Here is a 19,715-nt window from a genome sequence, read left to right as displayed (position 1 = left end):
AGCATTCTGGCCGTCCTTCTTCCAAGAGAGATGTGCTTGTTCTCGAAGTGCATGGCACATTTCATAGTCTTCGCCAACACTGTAATTTAAAGATAATTCTTCCTGCCTTGACTTTCTCATCCTTGTGAGGCAATGGGAAAACATCGTGGCTTGGGTCAATGCATCTTAGTTTAAATATAACATCTTTTCTTTTTAACACTTTAAAGGGATCATCTGCAGATTTCCCAATGCAATACATCATTTGATCTTCTGGCTGCTACTCCCATGTGCCTTGAAATGAAACTCTTGACAACTTACGTCTTTTCTCTGTTTGTCTGGGATCCATATAATGAAATTTATGCCATAGATACTCCTTGACTTTAAATTTTTTGCTATTTCTTGGATTACATGAAGGGGGAAATCCCATTTTACTATTTGCTTTTACAGTATAATCTTTAACTCATAAATCCTCTGTAGAAAACATTTGGATCTATGGAAACATCAAATTATATTTCTTTGCTAATTAAAGAAAAAAAGTGTTATTTACTGTTTTACTGTTGTTCACCATCTACAGCTGTCTTCTTACTGGTAATAACATCAGTTTACTTCATAGTGTTATATTGCCCAATAAAAAAATCATCCCATAGTTTACCATAATGGAGGAATGGTAAAAAATGATTACAAAACAGAGTGTATTAGTTTATTTCAGAAGATCAAAATGAAAATCCTGACTTGAATGGTTAAAAATTTCTTATCACTGATCACTCCTCTGATCCAAGTTGAGCCTTATCTGATTTTCAACATTTTCTGTGGGGTTTCTTTGTTTGCTTGTTTGTCTTATTAGGGTTTATCTCTGATGCCTTTTGTCATTGTGGATAGCACTCTTGAATTTTGAAAATGTTTTTCTGCTTGTTGGTATATGAAGCCCAGGATTGATATCGGTGAACCTATAGAAGCAACAAGTTTAAAAAGTCTTCCGGGGGTGGGGGGGTTATCCAATGTGGGAGGAGGTAAAGGACAGCTGATATCAAGGAGTTCAAGAAGGAAGAGAATGTATTGAAATTGATTATGGTAGAAATTGTACAATGCTGCTTGATGTGATAGAAATCTGGAATGATATTATATCAGTATTAGCTCCCATTAAAAGGACTTTTTTTGTGGGGTGGGGGGAGCATTAAAAAGCCATTAAGAAAAAAGCCACCAAAAAGTATTTTGCCTGAAAATTAGTGCCGACACTACGTGAACTGTGTTGTATTTCAGGATCTATCCTGAATGCTGTTTTTGACAATTAATGCAATGTTATTTCTGGCATTGCATACCATGATTGCTCAATTCAAATGGCTAAAACCAGACTTCTCAGTTTATTAATATCTAGGATATTGATCTTTATTAATTACATTGCACTCTGTACTGCAAAATTTCCTAGATCCATACATTATAAATCCTACATTCAGTTTTTTTAAATTGAAGTTTGCAGCTATTTCTTTTCATTTTGAGTAATAACACATCAGCAACGATGCATGTTGAGTGCCTTCTGAGGGTTAAAGGGTTATCTTCTGGCAGTTTAATAGACAATTTTCACTGTTATTCTTAAGGTTTCCACTGGGCAATGTAGAAGTAGATATTCAGAACTTCCTCGTCTGTCTTATCTGAAGCTTCAGTTAACATCATAGGTGACCCATAGCTTTGGATTAGTAGCCAAGTGTAATCCCCCAATGCCACCCAGGGGCTTTGCTTATAAAACGAGACTGGACAAAACCATGGGCTGCGGAGGGTGACAGGACGAAGGGACCATCTAGTTTCTAAGACATACATGCTGCCAATCCCAGGTCAATCTCAGATGAAAAGTGCTGTCCTGAGGACCCATCACTTCAGTTCTGGGGTAAATGGAACATCTGCTTGTCACATGTTAGCAGGTCCAACAAACTAGTATATTGAGTCACCGTTATCAGGACCCATTTCATCCTCAGATCCAGACTTGCAAGATGCTACATACTAATGGAGAACATCTCTAAGGATGTTGGAAATAGGAAATATTAGGTTCAGATGACTTACAAGGCCCATTATGACAAATTATGATTAATAAACCACTTAAATAATTGTCACTATAGATGATAACAGTGCAACAACAGAACATATTCCATAAAGTACTGTGGTCTTCAGAAGTTACAATGTTTAAATGTCATTAGTCCCCCACAAGATGGTTGCATCCTAATTAATTTTTTTTGTTTGCATCATGGAATGTGGGAAATGTCCTCCAAATATACACATTTCAGGTATGTGAAAAATAATGACAATTTTGTAAGGTTCATATATTTTGAAAATTACCATTTAGAAACGCATAAATCTATCTTCACAGCATAGAAATGAAAGTAGTCATTCGATCACCAGGGTAGCATCTGAGTAATCAAAATAATTAAGATTGTGATTAAACTGAGAGTCTACGGTTTTGTTTTTTTTGCTAAATCCTTGTATGAGTTTGGAGAAGTCAGAGTGTCAGGATCTTTATTTCTTTAAGTACATGAGTGGTTGAGCTAAATAATCCTTTTTCTCTCAAAAATTTTGGCGATAGAATTTTATCACTGAGTATCACCCAAAGCGATTTTCCTATGCCAACTTGTGATGCCTGTGAAAAATATTCCTTTATTGTGTCGTGTGAAATCAACTGTGTAAATATCGCCATCAATGGCCAAAGGAATCATGCCATAGAAATCAACAGTCTTCACATTTATAAAGATGACACTGATAATGTACAGGAACTTAGAAGACTATTTACACACAAATACACACACAAGCGCATGTGGACACACACATATACAAGACAGATGAGAGAGAAAGAGAGAATAAAGAACTGATTTGACCAACCAGGCTCTAACAGTGTTTTAGTACTTTAATGTCTACCTAAAGTGAGATTCATCTGCCAATGCCTATGAGGACTTTTAGGTGAAACCTAGCTTGATTTGATATAAAAATATACAAAGAGTAAACTAAAGCATTGCCAATAAAAAAATAAGCTGTTGAAGCTGAAATAAGATTTGTAAGCCAAGCATCGTATAAGTGATCTGCTCTGCTAGCTCCATAGTGTCAAATCATTGTTATAATGGGCAGGCAATTCAGAATTGAAATGTAAGTGCAATGAACAAAGGGCTGAAAAGAAGCCCTGATTTTTCACTTAGGAAAAATTAGTTCAACGGATCACATATTCAAGAGATATGCATTGTACATTTTCTAAACACCAGGCATCAGGCTACATGCCACAGAGCCCTGATAATGCCATGGATTAGGCATTGACCAAGGATATTGGTTCAAATCCATCCATCCTTCTACGGGAGAAAGATGAGGTTGTTGCTCTGCCAAGAGCTATACTGTTGGAACCCTACAGAAGGTCACTGTGGGATGGAGTCAACTCGGTGACAGTGAGTCAATGGATGCTAGATGCCAAGGGACTTAAGACTTAACCCTCACATCCAGTAAGTTCACTAGCCAAGTGCTCAAGTTAATATCAGCTATGATAAAATTGTGCCTACAAAAAGCACTGAGAAATGAGTAATCAATTTTTGAGAGTTTATGAACAGTTACACATACACACACAAGGGAATGCAAACTATAGTGAAATCAAATCTGAAACTAAGAGTGGGTATTTTCCATGTTGCTGACTAGAAGGTCCATAATGGAGAAGTATGTTAGTCTGGGTAAACCAGGGGAAAAAAATCCACAGAAACTTGTATGTATATAAGAGAGAGAGCTTTATATAAAGGGTAAGTATACATCAAGAAAGCATCCCAACCCAGTGCTGCTCAAGCCCACAAATCCAACATTAACCCATATGTCCAATGGCGAACTACCAAATCCTCCTCCATCTCACAAAACACACACTATGATGCCAACTGCAGGAGGAAAGCCAAATCAGTGAACGTGTAAGCATCTCAGCGCTGGCAGGGGTCTCCATGTGGCTGCTCCAGAACCCAGGGCTGCATTGGGGTAAGTCCATGTGGCTTCTTCTCAGGGATGTCTTGCAGGAAGTGAGCTTTGACAGCTGAAGCAGCAAACTGTCTAAGGCAGCTGCACCATGGTCCAACCACCACAAAGCAAGAGACCTGAGAACTTGAAAGGTGAGGCTCACCAAGCCATTTATCCCTCCGCCCTTCTATTAACCCCACATGTGTTTATCAGCCAGATTGGTACAATAAACTTTATCTCCAGAAGTCTTTCAAGAGAATGACCAGAGACCAGCACCATGAAACAGCTTAGTTAGTGCACACAGAGGCACAAAGCAAGCACAGCTGTGTAAGTGAATGACAAAGAGAAATGTGAGAAGGGACCTAGGAATCTCGGTTTTTATTACATGAGTCACAGACAAGTCACAAGAGTTTTAAGTAAGAAAGTGCCAAGCCAAGATTTATCTTTTAGAGGGACATGTCTGATCAGAGCACACAGGAACAAATGAAGGGGGCGGAAGAGAGTGTGGAGCACATCCATGCTCACCAAGCCTTGAGGGCGAAATCCCTGCTCAGGGCAACCAATGCACAGAGAGGACCATATGGCTGGCCCCATTATGAGACACGACATCCCTCACTGACCCATAGCCCTACAGGGGACAACATTGGAGACACAGCGTGGAATTTCACCTGACCTGACTCCACCACACAAAGGCAAAACACTAAAGGCGTGCAACAGAACAGCAAGGGGAGCAGAGCAAGGAATCCTGAGGGAATATTCCAAAGAGACTTTGTGGGGCCAGGGCAAGGCACCCCATCAGACTTTACTGGAAAACACTCCTAGAGGTCAACAGACTTTGAAGGAAAAAAGAAAGAAAGATCAATTTCACCTCAGTAAGTAGGTGAAAGAATTAATGGCAGTCAATAACTAAGCAGTCAGTGTGCTGACGGGGTCCTAAGTTAAACTGAAAGTAATGAGGAGGAAGAAAGATTAGCTATAAGGGCAATTGATTTAACCTCTTTACATGTCGAGTTTCTAAATCTATAAAACAAAGATAAGAAAACTTATCGTTTGAAACTGAGCTACCTTTGTTATCTGAGTCTTAAATAAAGGACATTGTGCCAACACCTGATGTCCAGGAAACATTCACTAAGTCTTCAGAAAGAAGGACAGACAAGCTGGGTGGATGGGGCAGAGCAGTGAAGAAGGGAAGCAGGGAGGGAAGGGAAGAGGAGAAGGGGAAAGAAAGTGAGAGAGATGCAGTGATGGGAGAGGAAATATCCACAACGCTGGGAAAGACAGCAGCAAGGATTACGGTTAACAGTGACACAGAATTCCCATGTGCCCAGAGTAATGCCGATTTTCACTAGCTGACGTCAAGAACTTCAAGATTCACAGGGAACTGGGTAGAGTGCTTGTTGTTATTGTAAGGTGTCATTCAGTCAGTTCCGATGCATAGCAACTCGATTGACAACAGAAAGAAAGCACTGCCCGGTCCCGTGGTACCCTCTCATTAGTTTTAGGGTTTTAGGGTTTTGTTGCAGCCACTGTCGACTCATTTTGTTCAGGACCTTCCTCTATTTTGCTACCCTCCTGCTTTATCAAATTGCAAATACATGAGACGAAGTCTTGCCATCCTTACCACTAAGAGCATTCTGGCCGTACTTCTTCCAAGGCAGATTTGTTTGTTCTCTTGGCAGTCCATGGTTCTTTCAATATTCTTTGCCAGCACCAAAATTCACACACATTGATTCTCCTTCGATCTTACTTCTTCAATGCTCAGCTTTCACATGCATAGGAGGTCACTGAAAATACCATGGCTTGGGTCAGGTGCACCTTGTCTTTAAAGTCACCTCCCCCTTTTTCCTATGTTAAAGAGCTCTTATGTAGCAGATTTACCTAAGGCAATGTAGCGTTTGGTCTCTTGACATCTGCTTCCATGAGCAGTGATTGTGGATCCAACTAAGTGAATCCTTGACAATTTCAGGCTTTTCTCTATATAAAGGGTTACTCATTAGTAACCAGGATGTTACCTAATGACCCAGGTGTGAAGAGTGTAATTTTGGTCACATTGAGTTGTAATCTAGACTGAAGGCTGAATTATTTGATCTTCTTCAGCAAGTGCTTCAAGTCCTCCTCCACTTCAGCAAGGAAGGCTGTGTCACGTGCATATTGCACACTGTTAATAAGACTTTCTCCAATCATGATGCCAAATTTTTCTTCAGATGAGCCAGCTTCTCTGAGTAGTTACTCGGCATTCAGATTGAATAAGTATGCTGAGAGCATACAACCCTGACACACGCTTTTCCTGATTTTCAACCAGGCAGTATTTCCTGGTATTCCTGTTCCCACAACTGCCTCTTGATCTGTGTACAAATTCGGCAGGAGCATAAGGAAGTGTGCTGAGATTCTCAAGGCCGGCCATCATTGTTATGATCCACACAGTTCAATGTCTTGGCATCCTCAATAAAACACAAGGAAACATTTTTCTGGCATTCTGTGCTTTGAGCCAAGATCCGTCTGATATCAATCTGGCCCGAGTCTCTGGCCGCTCCCTGTCAATGTATTGCCACAGACTGTTGTTGGATGATCTTCAGCATCATTTTACTTGCATGTGATATCAGCGATATTGTTCTAGAATTTGGGCATTCTCTTGGATCACTTTTCTTTAGAATGGATACAAATATGGATCTCTTCCAGTCAGTTGGAGAAGCAGCAGTCTTCCAAATTTACTGACACAGACAAGTGAGTGCTCCTAGGGCTTCATCCACTTCTTGAAGCCTGGCAGTTGGTATTCCATTCCATCAACTCATGTAGCTTGGCTTTGGGAAGCTTTGGGTGAGCCTTGAACTGCTTCCTTCAGTACCATTGTTAGGTGTCAGTGAGTTGGTTGGATCCAAATGCTACTATGCACCACAAAATGCAGCACCTCATAACCGTTCCTGTGCCGGAGCCCGTCATTGCGGCCACTGTGTCCGTCCATCTCCTTGAGGGCCTTCCTCTCTTTTGCTGTCCTCCACTTTACCCAACACGATGTCCTTCTCCAGGGATGATCTCTCCTGACAACCTGTCCAAAGTATGTATGACAATGTCTCACCAACTTTGCTTTAAGGAGAACTCTACCATACTTCCAAGAAAACTTGCATTTGTCACTTTAGCAACCTATGGTCCTGTCAATATTCTTATGTCACCACAATTCAAATACAACCATCCCTGTATCATTGGCTCTTACTTATATGCTACCTCTGGAAATAGGGGAATGTCAACTAGTTCTTTTTGGCACTCACTCTGTAATCTTTCCACCTTTTTGGACGCTTCCTGCATCATTCAATATTTTGCCCACAGCATCTTTCAACATTGCAACACAAGGCTTCTGTTTTTTCCCTTGAATTCTTTCAGTTGAAGATATGCTGAGCTTGTCATTCTATTTTGGTTTTCTTCTTCTAGTCCTTTGAACATTTTATTATAATATCTACTCTCTTTTCAAACTGCCCTTTGAAACTTTCTGTTCAGCTCTTTTACGTCACGATTTCTTCTACTTGCTTTAACTCCTCTATGATTAAGAGCTAATTTCAGGTTTCCTCTGACACCCACTTTGATATTTTCTTTCTTTCCTGTCATCTCAATGACCTTTTTATTTCTCCATTAATGACATTTTTTATATCATCTCACAGCTCATCAGGTTTTCTCTCATTATTATTCAACGCAGCAAATGATTCTCAAGATATTTTCAAAATTCACATGGGTTATACTCAAGGTTCTATTTCGGCTCTCAAGGACTTTTTAAAATTTTCTTCAGCTTTGACTTGAACTCACACATTAGCAAGCAGTGGTCTATGGCGTAGTCAGCCCTTGGCCTGGTGTTAGCGACGGATATTGAGCTTCCCCATCATCTCTTCTCACAGATGTAGTGAATGTCTTTCTGTGTAACCCAGCTGGGTACGTTCATTGTGTGGTTGGAAAAAATGTACTTGTTATGAACAAGTCACTGATCTCGCAAAATGCTATCATATGATCTTCAGCCTTATTTCTATCACCGAGATCATATTTTCCAATGACTGTTCTGTCCTCTTGATTGATAACTTTTGCATTCCAATAATCAGTTATCATCAGTGCATCTTGAATGCTTGTTTGATAAGCTTCAGACTGAAGACATTAGTAGATTTCTTCCATTTCTTCATCACTAGCTTTTGTGGTTGGTACATAACTTTGAATAATAGTTGTATTGATCAGATTTCCTTGAATTGGGATAGATATAATCCTATCACAGACAGAATTGTACATCAAGCTAGATCTAAATGTCATTTTGGAATAAGATGGCAATGCCATTCCCCTGAAAGGTGCCTTTCTATTCAAACAGCCAATAGCTGTCCGTTACAGCTCACCTAGGATATCAATCTTTATGCATTCCAATTTATTTGTGATGCATTTCAATATTTATGGATGCATACATCATGTATTCTGAGTTCCAATTAATAGTCAATTTTTGAAGCTGTTTCTCTTCATTTTGAATGATGCCCCACTAGTAAATGTGAGTCCAGAACGCTTTCTTCCCACAAGCTATAGTCCACAAGCCATATTTGAGAAAGCAGCTCTTCCTTAGTCATACTGTAAATTCATAGGGATGAATTTACTTATGAAATCCATACTTATAATGTTCTGCTTCTATTCATTAAGCCTCCAGTATCCGACAATGTTTCAGTGCTATATGAGGGTTTTTGTCAAAAGTATACAGCCCATTCCTTCTGCATTGGCCATGCTAAGTCTGGGGGCTCTGCTGACTCCTGTGCACACTGGCTTACTCTGCTGCTATTCCAAGCACCAGTAACGTAGTTCTCAGCACAGCAGCAACACACAAGCCACCAGAGTGCAACGAAATGACAGAAACGTGGTGAGGTAAAGATACACCAATTTGATAGGATACACAGGGAAGTTTGACCTCAGTAGTGAGGAATACGCTGTCCTAGACTGAGTACTGATCTGGTGCAATCTTTGAAATGTTAAAAGCAAAATGTTTCAAGGATCAAACGCTTTCCAAATGATTTAAATGCACATCCATACAGCGATTCTAAAAGCTCTGGTGGACTCAGAGGTTGGCAGTTCATACCCACCCAGCAGCTCCACAAAAGAAATACTTGATAAGCGACCTACAGAAAGATCACAACTGAGAAAACCTCGTGGCACAGTTCTACCCTGTTTCAAGGGCTTGCTAGCAGTCAAAACTGACCTGATACAAAATGCGAATATTTATTTCCAGCACCAACAAAAAACAAGATAAAACTGAGTGTGACAGATATCCATAAAATATTTACGAGGCACGAAAAAATAAAATTAAAGACAGCAAAACATCCTTTATGGTGAGAAGGAAAATAAACCGAAATCCAGGGTTGGTACAGTTGCTAGAAATAATAGTCAAAGAAATTAAAATAGCTATTAAAATTGCAGTTCACTTCAGGATCTCTTTTACAATGGATTCTTAGTGATGTCAACATGACTGAAAAGGATAATTAAATAATTATATATAAAATTAAATAACTTGGTTTTCAACAAAATTACTAAATTTTGCTGCATCAAAGAAATCTACCACGAAAATGAAGAGACAACCTACACATGGGCAAGGACAGATGAGAACCACAGTCTAATTACGCATTTAATATCCAGAATAAAAAATAACCCCTACAACCCCAAAACATAAAGATTCCATTAAAACCAGAAAAATTAGTAAAGGATTTTAATTTAAATCTCTCAAAAATATGCAAATAGCAAGTAAGTACTTGGAAAAATAGTCACTGTCATGAGACACAAGAGAAATGCAAACCAAGACCACAATGTCATACCACTTATAGCCAATAGGGTGGCTGTGATCAGAGAAATGGAAAATAACACATGTGGGGATAAGGTGGAGAAATTTGTCCCCTTCTGTGTTACTGGCAATGGCACTCTGGTGGTGTCATGGTTATGCCTACAAAGTTTGAAACAACCTCACAAAAATTGGCACTTTCTACTCCCACAGACAGTTTTTGCCTCAGAAGCTCACAGGGGCAGTTCGACCCTGTCTTATAGGGTCACTCAGAGTCAGCATTGACTCCCTGGCAAAGTGTTTGGTCTTTTGGTTTCTTTTTACTGGTAAGAAAGGTAAAAAGGTCCTCTAGACAACAGTTTGGCAATTAGTCACAAAGCTAAACATAGAATACAACCCCTCCCAGTATTTCCGCTCCTGGTTAAGTATCCCAAAGACTAGAAAGCAGAGACTCTAACAGATAACTTGTATGCCACCATTCATTGAAGCATCGTTGACTATCGCCAAAAGGTTGCAACAACCTGAGCATTCATCAGCAAATTCATGGAAAACCAAAATGTGATATTCACACACACAATGGGCTATTATCTAACCATTACGAGAAGTGAAATTTCTGATACGTGCTACAGCAAGGGCGATCCTTGCAAACATTCTGCTGAGTAAAATAAGTTTGATACCATAGAGTAAATACTGAAGAATCCCATTTATATAAAACAGCTAGATTAAGCAAGTGCACACAGACACAAGTTAATGAATAATTATCACGGATTGTGTTGGAAGGGAAAATAAGATGTATTTATGATGGAGTACTGTATTCATCAACAATGAGTCGATGAAATTCATTTGGAAATAAATAGGGGTGATAGTTGTACAGCAAGATGAATGTATTTCATTAATTGAATTATACATATAATTAAAAAAATTATATTCCACTTGTTCTAAAATATAGGAATCTAAGATATAAAAAAGGTTCACATTGAACTTTACAGATAAAACTTGCAATGTGTCAGATGAGAAACACATTGTAGGAGATTAATTGATGTTATGAAAGAAAAGGTAGAAATTATCCAAAATAAAAGTCATAGAGAAATGAGAATTTAAACACACCAAAAAAAAAATCACACAGAGAATCAAAAAGCCTAATTTACATGAGCTGAAGTCCCCCAAAAGCCAAAGAACACAAACTCACTTGCATTAAGTAGACCCATGGTTTTCTCCTATAGTACAGAGTGACAGCTTCAGAAACTCACAGGGCCAGTTCTACTCTGTCCTATAGGGTTGCTTTGAGATGAAGTTCCCAAAGAAGAGGGAGAAGAGAGAAAAGGAAAACTTTTGGGACTTTGCTAGATAAAGTTCTCTTAAATAGGCTAAGACCTTCAGCATGATTTCAAAAAACATAACTGATAAATTGGACCTTATCAAAACCTCTTAAAAACCTGTTCTTCAACAGATACTATGAAGAAAATGAAAAGTTGAAGTCTGGGAGAAAATCTTAGCAAAGCATAGGATCGTGTATCTGACCTCAGATCTCTGACAAAGCACTTCTGTCTAGAAGACATAAAGAATAATTGAAAATCAAAAGTAAGAAAATAAGCAACACACTTTAAAAATCAGAATCAAGTCCCAGTTTTGCTTCTCGCCAATTATTTGAGTAAGGATGAAGGCAGCTCTGAGCTTTTTCTTCATATCTAAAATGGCCCCAAGGATCTCTGACTTCACCGCTTTAGGAATCGCTAAGAGGGTCAGAAAGATAATACTCCTATGTAATAGTGTTTTACACAACCGCAAAAACCATCTCACACTTAAACTTGCTGTGCATAGTTCGCCTGCAGGAGAAAGCATAGATCTGGAAGAAAGCATATTCCATCATGAGATGGAGGCCTGGGCCCTAACTCCACCAACTGTCCCACAGTGATGGTGTGATTTTCATGTAAAGTAAATACCTATCTGATTTCAATCACTTACCTGCAGTATAAAAAATAAAATAAAATCAAAATGTCAAAGTTTCAGTTTTAAGACTCAGTACTTCTGGGAGAAGACCAGAGATTGTTACATACACTTAAAAAATTTTTTTATAGTAATAGTGTTTTTCATTTCATGGCAGTTAGTGCTTAAAATCAAAGACTGGGCAGCTGTTCCCAGTGCCATGTGTTCATGTTTAGACATTTTTAATCACACAGTATGGAGGGTATTCAAGGCAGAAAACAATGTAAGGAGCTTCATTAAATGATAACTGTGTGTCAGAGTAACTTTGATCAAATTCCATTTTCTTTAATTCAAGATTAATCGGACCATTCTTGTCCTTTAGGGATTTCGGTGTTTTTCAAATACAGATTAGGAAATGAAGCTCATTCACCGTACCTGAAAAGGCTGCATGCTGGAAAGGTGGAGGTGTCTCCTTATCCATCTGTTGTCTTGATTCCCAAAAATCTCCCACAGCAGCTGTCCCCTGCTGTTACTCCAGACTCGCTGGTAGACGGCCAATCTGTAAATGTGCTTCCCGAACATGTGGTAATAGAAGCGGAAGGTACAGCCCTTTGCATCAGTGGCTTTCAGAACTGGGCTAAGGAGGGCGGCTCGGTTTTGGAACACTTGGGGCTCTGAAGACTCGATGTACAGATAATGTCCTTTCGCTGTGCCGATCGTATGGTCCTTCATGGGCCCGGTATTCAGTGTCGAAGTGGGACCTTGGTTCCTGGTCCAGTCAAAATCATCTTCTGCATCTTGTTCCCAATTACAAATTCCATTTTCAAAGTTACATTGTAGCTCAGCGACTGAAAAAGACCCCACAAACCATTAGCATAATTGCTATTAATAAACACATATGATAAAATCACCTGGTTGATACGTTCCTTGTGCCAAGTCATGACAGTTTGATTTTTTTCAGGCTTCACTAAATATTTTTGAAGAGTAAATACAGTAACTATTTAGCGTGTTCAAAAGCAAGGATGTTACTTTGTGCATCTGATCCAAGCCATGGTATTTTCGATCGCCTCATGCATGTGAAAGTTGGACATTCAACAAGGAAGACTGAAGAAAGATCAGTGCATTAAATGATGGGGCTGGCAGAGACTACTGGCTGGGCCATTAGTTTCTAAATGTCTTTTATGTCCATCTTCATACATTTCTATATCTCTACATGCATTACTGTAGACAATGATAGTAACCCTACATCCTTACATCCAGCAAGTTAGGTGCCTGATGGATTTTTTAAAGCTAGCTAAATGTTAGAAATCACCAAGGAGTATTTAAAAAACACCAGAGCCAAGAATTCGCCTCCAGAGCTGTTGATTTAATTGATCTAGGGGGTGGTGAAGCCATGCATCAGAATTTTATATATGCTCCCTAGGATATGTGGAGATGAGAACATTCATACCTTTCTGTGCCAATCTTCCAGAACCACCTGGGTGGATGGTAAAATTCCATGCCAAATAATTCCAGGATAAACTTCCATGAAAAATACCCAACCTTTTAAAACTCTGGAGTGAAGTCTAGGAATCCACCTTTTTCCCCTCAACTTTTTGTTGTGAATTGGGTTAACAGTTTGTAGAGCAAACCAATTTTCCATTCCACAGTGCAGGCACATTTGTTTCATGCCACTGAGTGCAATCCTCCTTTTCTTATTCTATCTGCTCTAAGTGTCTCCAGAATCCACCTTTTTAATCAGGAGCCCCAATGATTCAGAGGCAGGCAATTTGTAAGCCTCGCTCTGAGACGTTTTTCTGCTTGCTTCCATTCTGCCCTTTGCTCCTTGTAATTCTAAGCGCCATCTTCTTCAAGTCATTGGTCCCTAACGCTCCCATCCAATGAAGGCCTGGCAATGCAACGCTTAAGCTGACAGCTGTTAACTAAAAGGTTGGCAGTTCAAACCCACAGAGCAGCTTCGAGGGAGAAAGATCTGGTTTCTGTCAAGATCATAGCCAAGAAAACCCTACGGGGAATTTCTACTCTGTCACCATGAGTCATAATCTACTTATGGTACCAACATCACCAGTAATCCTTCCCTATAGCATGTAGACATGGCAATCTTTCCTTCCGTCAGTGCATGCGCCATCTTCCCTGTTTGCCCCAAACACTTCACACCTTTCCCTATCTGTCTCTATATCTAAGTTAACATCAATTCCCTTGTCTGTTTGCCATTGTGTCTCATCAGCGGCGGTCTTTTCTTCTAACGGGCTTTTAGCTCCTTTGAGGGTAGCAGTTTTCACAGTCCTGATTCCTTTTACAATTCAGAATTGACTAGGCCCTGTTGACTGAATACCCCATCTCAATTTCTAGATTGGCATAGGAGTGCATTCATTTTCCAAAATGTTAGAATTTTGTCGACACTAAGTATCTATTTTTTTTTAAGAAATGAGATAGAACACACCTTTGACATGATTTGGGCAGAGCTGACAGGATTTGGAATTAACTGAGAGTTCCACATGGTGGTTTCATTTACCTATGTTAATTTAAAAAATAATGTTCACTGTCCTTTAATTATTCCTCTGCACTTAGAACTAAAAGTGAAAATAGACCCTGAAACCCTAAGTAGAGTTCTCTGTGCAAGAACAAATCATCTGTCCCTGAAGCCACAGAACAGGAGCTTCCAGCTAATGAAGGAAACCAAGTGAGTAAATGTCAGATGGGAGTTGAGCGCTCATTTGATGTTCCCTGCCTCGTGACTGATCGAGCTCAGGTGGGATGTGAGCTGGGCCCAGACAGCGTACTCTCTGGGTGTCAGTCTTTGGTTATGGAGCAGAAGGAGCATGTCAACTTGCTGGGCTTTTGACGTAAAGTTGGCACTAGAGCCAAGCTATTTTCTACGATCTGTCTTCCTACTGATTGCACACTCAATCTTCATTTCCAGTGGGAATCCAGGTAGCTCCAACCTGTAAAACAAGCTCATGTCCCTACATGTGTGTTAAAGAAAAAGAAATAAAGCATGGCTTTCAGGATGTCTAATGCATTCTGTGCACCTATATGACTAGATGGTAAAATAAAGCATAGTATCAAAAAGTTACTATATGTAATTTTGATATTATCACTGTGTTGTGTGTATATAAATATACACACACATTGACTATATGTTATTTTTATATTATCATTGTATTCCTAGAACTTCATTCTTTTAAGCTAAAAGAACTGATGGCATGTTTATTTTTTTTAAAGAGTGGAATTTGGGGAGTTGGAAAAAGATGACAAGCCTTCTAAATATATGACCAAGTCTTTAAATATAAATTAAGATTGGAAATACTACTTATAACCATCATTGCCAAAATCATCAATTTTATGTATCCTTACTGAAATATTAGTTGTATAAACTTGGTATGACAGATGGTAATTCTGACTTTAAAATGCCTCCTCATATCAGACAGACAATCACACATCTGCAAAGCTTTCTACAATTATGCACATGGAAATTTCTAATGCAATGGTTTCTATGACTTAGCAAGCATTTTATGATCCCACTTGAATGAACACATACTTGACATTTGAGAATTATTGATACGCTAAACAAATAATTTATCTTCTGAATTTTGATCAGCAACTTTTTCATTTGCTGGCAGATTTTGGAAATTAAAAAAAATAACGGAACAAAACACAACACAAAAATTAACAAAAGTTTCATTCATTTGGGGGACCAAGATTAATAAGCATTATTTGGGGCTAAGTTTAATAACTTGCAAGACCTATATACAATCCTTGAATCTTTAAACATTAAGACTACGTATCTATACCTTTGAATATTTTTAAGATATAAACATTTTCTTTCACTAGCTGCCTTTTCTTTCTTTCACTGCCCCCTCTAGTCAAAAACTTCACAAGATGTTGCCTCCCAAACATTTTCAGGAAGTTTATTCATTCTATCTCACCTATCAGTCTATCTCACCTATCAGTCTATCTCACCTATCATTCTATCTCACCTATCATTCTATCTCACCTATCATTCTATCTCACCTATCATTCTATCTCACCTATCATTCTATCTCACCTATCATTCTATCTCACCTATCATTCTATCTCACCTATCATTCTATCTCACCTATCATTCTATCTCACCTATCAGTCTATCTCACCTATCAGTCTATCTCACCTATCAGTCTATCTCACCTATCAGTCTATCTCACCTATCATTCTATCTCACCTATCATTCTATCTCACCTATCATTTTATCTCACCTATCATTCTATCTCACCTATCAGTCTATCTCACCTATCATTCTATCTCACCTATCATTCTATCTCTCCTATCAGTCTATCTCACCTATCAGTCTATCTCACCTATCAGTCTATCTCTCCTATCAGTCTATCTCACCTATCATTCTATCTCACCTATCAGTCTATCTCACCTATCATTCTATCTCACCTATCATTCTATCTCACCTATCATTCTATCTCACCTATCATTCTATCTCACCTATCAGTCTATCTCACCTATCAGTCTATCTCACCTATCAGTCTATCTCACCTATCAGTCTATCTCACCTATCATTCTATCTCACCTATCAGTCTATCTCACCTATCATTCTATCTCACCTATCATTCTATCTCACCTATCATTCTATCTCACCTATCAGTCTATCTCACCTATCATTCTATCTCACCTATCAGTCTACCTCACCTATCAGTCTATCTCTCCCTATCATTCTATCTCACCTATCATTCTATCTCACCTATCATTCTATCTCACCTATCATTCTATCTCACCTATCATTCTATCTCACCTATCAGTCTATCTCACCTATCATTCTATCTCACCTATCATTCTATCTCACCTATCATTCTATCTCACCTATCAGTCTATCTCTCCTATCAGTCTATCTCTCCCTATCAGTCTACCTCACCTATCAGTTTATCTCTCCCTATCATTCTATCTCACCTATCAGTCTATCTCACCTATCATTCTATCTCACCTATCAGTCTACCTCACCTATCAGTCTATCTCTCCCTATCATTCTATCTCACCTATCATTCTATCTCACCTATCATTCTATCTCACCTATCATTCTATCTCACCTATCAGTCTATCTCACCTATCATTCTATCTCACCTATCATTCTATCTCACCTATCATTCTATCTCACCTATCAGTCTATCTCTCCTATCATTCTATCTCTCCTATCAGTCTATCTCACCTATCAGTCTATCTCTCCTATCACTGTGATTAAAACGTCCAGCTCTCTTTCAGAGACAGGGCAGCATCTTCCTAGGGCATCTTGAACCTGCCCTTCTCTAGATCATTCATTACATAATCCAGAGAAAGACTGTTATACAGACCAATTTCAGCACATTACTCTCCTCCTTACAACTCTCAAAGAGACACTTTTTCTTAATTTGCGCTCTCAAGATGAGGAAATCTGGCCTCCCACGTCTTCTCCCTCCCTAGTTCACTTTAATCTAGCCACACCGGTTATCTCATCGCTTGTGAGAGCATTTGCTTATAATTTTTCAGACCTTTTCTAGGTAATAATTTCTCTTTAAAAAAAAAAAAAGAGGACCTGATGCAAGGGGCTTAAGTGGAGAGCAAATGCTTTCAGAATGATTGGGGCCGGGAATGTGCGGATGTGCTTTATACAATTGATGTATGTATATGTGTGGATTGTGATAAGAGTTGTATGAGCCCCTAATAAAATGTTTAAAAAATAATAATAATTTCTCTTTCTTTAAATCATTTTATTGGGGGCTCTCACAGCTCATATAACGTTCCATACATTACTTGTATCAAGCATATCTGTACATATGTTGCCATCATCATCTCTAAAACCTTTTCTACTTGAGCCCTTAGTGTAAACTCCTCTTTTTGCACTCCCACCCTCATGAATCTTTGATCAATTATATGGTTATTATTATTTCATATCTTACACTGTCTGTTGTCTCCCTTCACCCACAGATCTGTTATTCGTCCCCTTCAGGGGGGGCTATATATCCAATCTTGTGATGGATTCTCTCTATCTCCCTTACCTCCCCCCAACCATCCAGCTATCCTCATGATAGCACTCTTCCTACTGCTGTTCATGAGTGGTTTGTCTGTCCTGAATTCCATGCATTGAGAGCTCTTATGTGTGCCAATGTATGTTCTCTGGTCTAGCCAGATTTGTGATACAGAACTGGGTCATAGTAGTGCGTGGAGGAAGCATCCAGGAACTAGAGGAAGGATGTGTGTTTTGTCAGTTCTATACCATACTGCACCTTGGTTGAATCATCCCTTCCTTATAACTCTTTCATGGGGGAATATCCAATTGTCTATAGATGGGTTTTGGGTGTCCACTCCAAACTCCCTCATTTACATCAATATAGTTGGGGTTTTAATTTTTATCTTTTGATACCTGATACCTGGAGTGGGGGGAGGGGTATGGGGCACCAACAATTATTTCTAAAAAGATCATCACCCTTATTATATGAACGTATAGCATCATCCTTATTATATGAACTTATAGCAGCCTTCTTTGTAGCACCTGCTCAATTGCAATTATATAATATATGTAAATCCACAGATAAATTATTTGAACAATACTTATTTTCTCTTAGACATCAGGCTACATCAAAGCAGGTGTTTGATGCTTATCCATATATCTTTAGTATCCATCACATATTAAAACCAATTTCCACCAAGTCATTCCCAACATGTATCAGAGTAGAACGATGCTCCTCAGGAATTTCCTTCCCCCTTAGGGATGTTCAGTGGTTGATATTTATGGAAGTGGATCACTACACTGTTCTTCTAAGGTGTTTCTGGGTAGACTTGAACCAACAACTTCTCAGTTATCAGTTAAGAATATTAACTATTTGTGCCAACCTGGCCGATAAACTCACATGGAGTTAATTGAAGGGCAGAGGCATAAATGGCTCATGAGCCTCAACTTTCTAGTCTCGGTCTCTTGCTTTCTGATGGTTGGGCCAGGATGCAGGTGCCTTAGCCAGTTCCCTGCTTCAGCTTGCAAGACTCACTTCCTGCAAGACATCCCCAAGGGGAAGCCGCATGGACCTACCCCAATGCAGCTCTGGATGCAGGAGCAGCTGTGTGGAGACCCCTGCCAGCACCGAGATGCTTACACATTCACTGATTTGACTTTCCTCCTGCAGTTGGCATCATTGCGTGTGTTTTGTGGGATGGAGGAGGACTTTGTGGATTGGTGTTGGACATATGGGTTAATATTGGACTTGTGCGTTTGGGCAGCACTGGGTTGGGATGTTTTTTGATGTGCACTTACCCTTTATATAAAACTCTCTCTTACACATGAGTGTCTGTGGATTTGTTTCTCTAAAGTATCCAGACTAACACACAGTCAAAGATACTTACCGCAGTTGGTCTCATCAGTCTTGTCCCCGCAGTCATCCACCAGATCACACAGATGAAGTTGATCTACACAAGCCTTGGTGTGTCGACACCAGAAATGCTCTGGTTCTTCACAGCTCTCAGCAGGAGGAGGAAGAGAACAGTTTTCAAATCTGATGTCGTCAATAGCGGAGACCCCGTCATATATGCCAAGACTGACTTTATCTAGCGACAAGTAAAAGGGCTGAGTCAGACGCCCAAGCTGAATGATAGCCTCTGACCACTGGTTGCCCTGGTTGTACAGGACTCTCCAGAGTACTGTGGAGTCAGCAGATTTTCCCACGTGGAGCTGCAGTTCCGCTGCTCCCACCGACAGGCCATAGTTATAATACCTGGAAAAGAGCATCCACAAGAAAAAGAAGTGAAATAGAGAACACACTCAAGAGTTAACTCTTGGACCCTTCCACTCCGTCAACAATTAATAGCCAGTTCTCATGAATGATGTCTTTATTTTCTTCAGTAATTGCCGCTGTCTATTTGCAAAAGCTTATCTGTTGAGGTACATACTCTGGTTCTCAGGACCCTGGGAGCCTTTCTCAAGGAGTTTTGCCCAGAACAGAGAACACAGTCTTAATTAAATTATAATCCAAGGTTGCAGGGAAAGGGCCCCTTTCATGTTAAGAAATGAACAGAAGAAATACTGATAACAAGTTCCCAAGCAAAAAGCTAATTGTGTGAA

At 39.4% G+C, this 19,715-nt stretch overlaps 1 protein-coding gene across 1 annotated transcript in view; it reads right to left on the bottom strand.

Annotated features, from left to right (window-relative positions):
* The window catches only part of MALRD1 (MAM and LDL receptor class A domain containing 1), an 836,583-nt gene that overhangs the window by 627,690 nt on the left and 189,178 nt on the right, over positions 1 to 19,715 (bottom strand). Inside the window, exons 17-18 of the mRNA XM_075553413.1 lie at positions 19,001 to 19,368; positions 12,080 to 12,492 (exon numbers count right to left, since the gene is read on the bottom strand). Of these exons, the coding sequence (XP_075409528.1) occupies positions 12,080 to 12,492; positions 19,001 to 19,368 (781 nt within the window). The remainder of the gene's footprint in view (positions 1 to 12,079; positions 12,493 to 19,000; positions 19,369 to 19,715) is intronic.

This window comes from Tenrec ecaudatus, chromosome 6 (assembly GCF_050624435.1).
Source record: "Tenrec ecaudatus isolate mTenEca1 chromosome 6, mTenEca1.hap1, whole genome shotgun sequence".
Lineage (NCBI taxonomy): Eukaryota > Metazoa > Chordata > Mammalia > Afrosoricida > Tenrecidae > Tenrec > Tenrec ecaudatus.
Note: the sequence above shows the minus strand (reverse complement) of the source record. Positions and strands in the feature narration are given on the sequence as shown.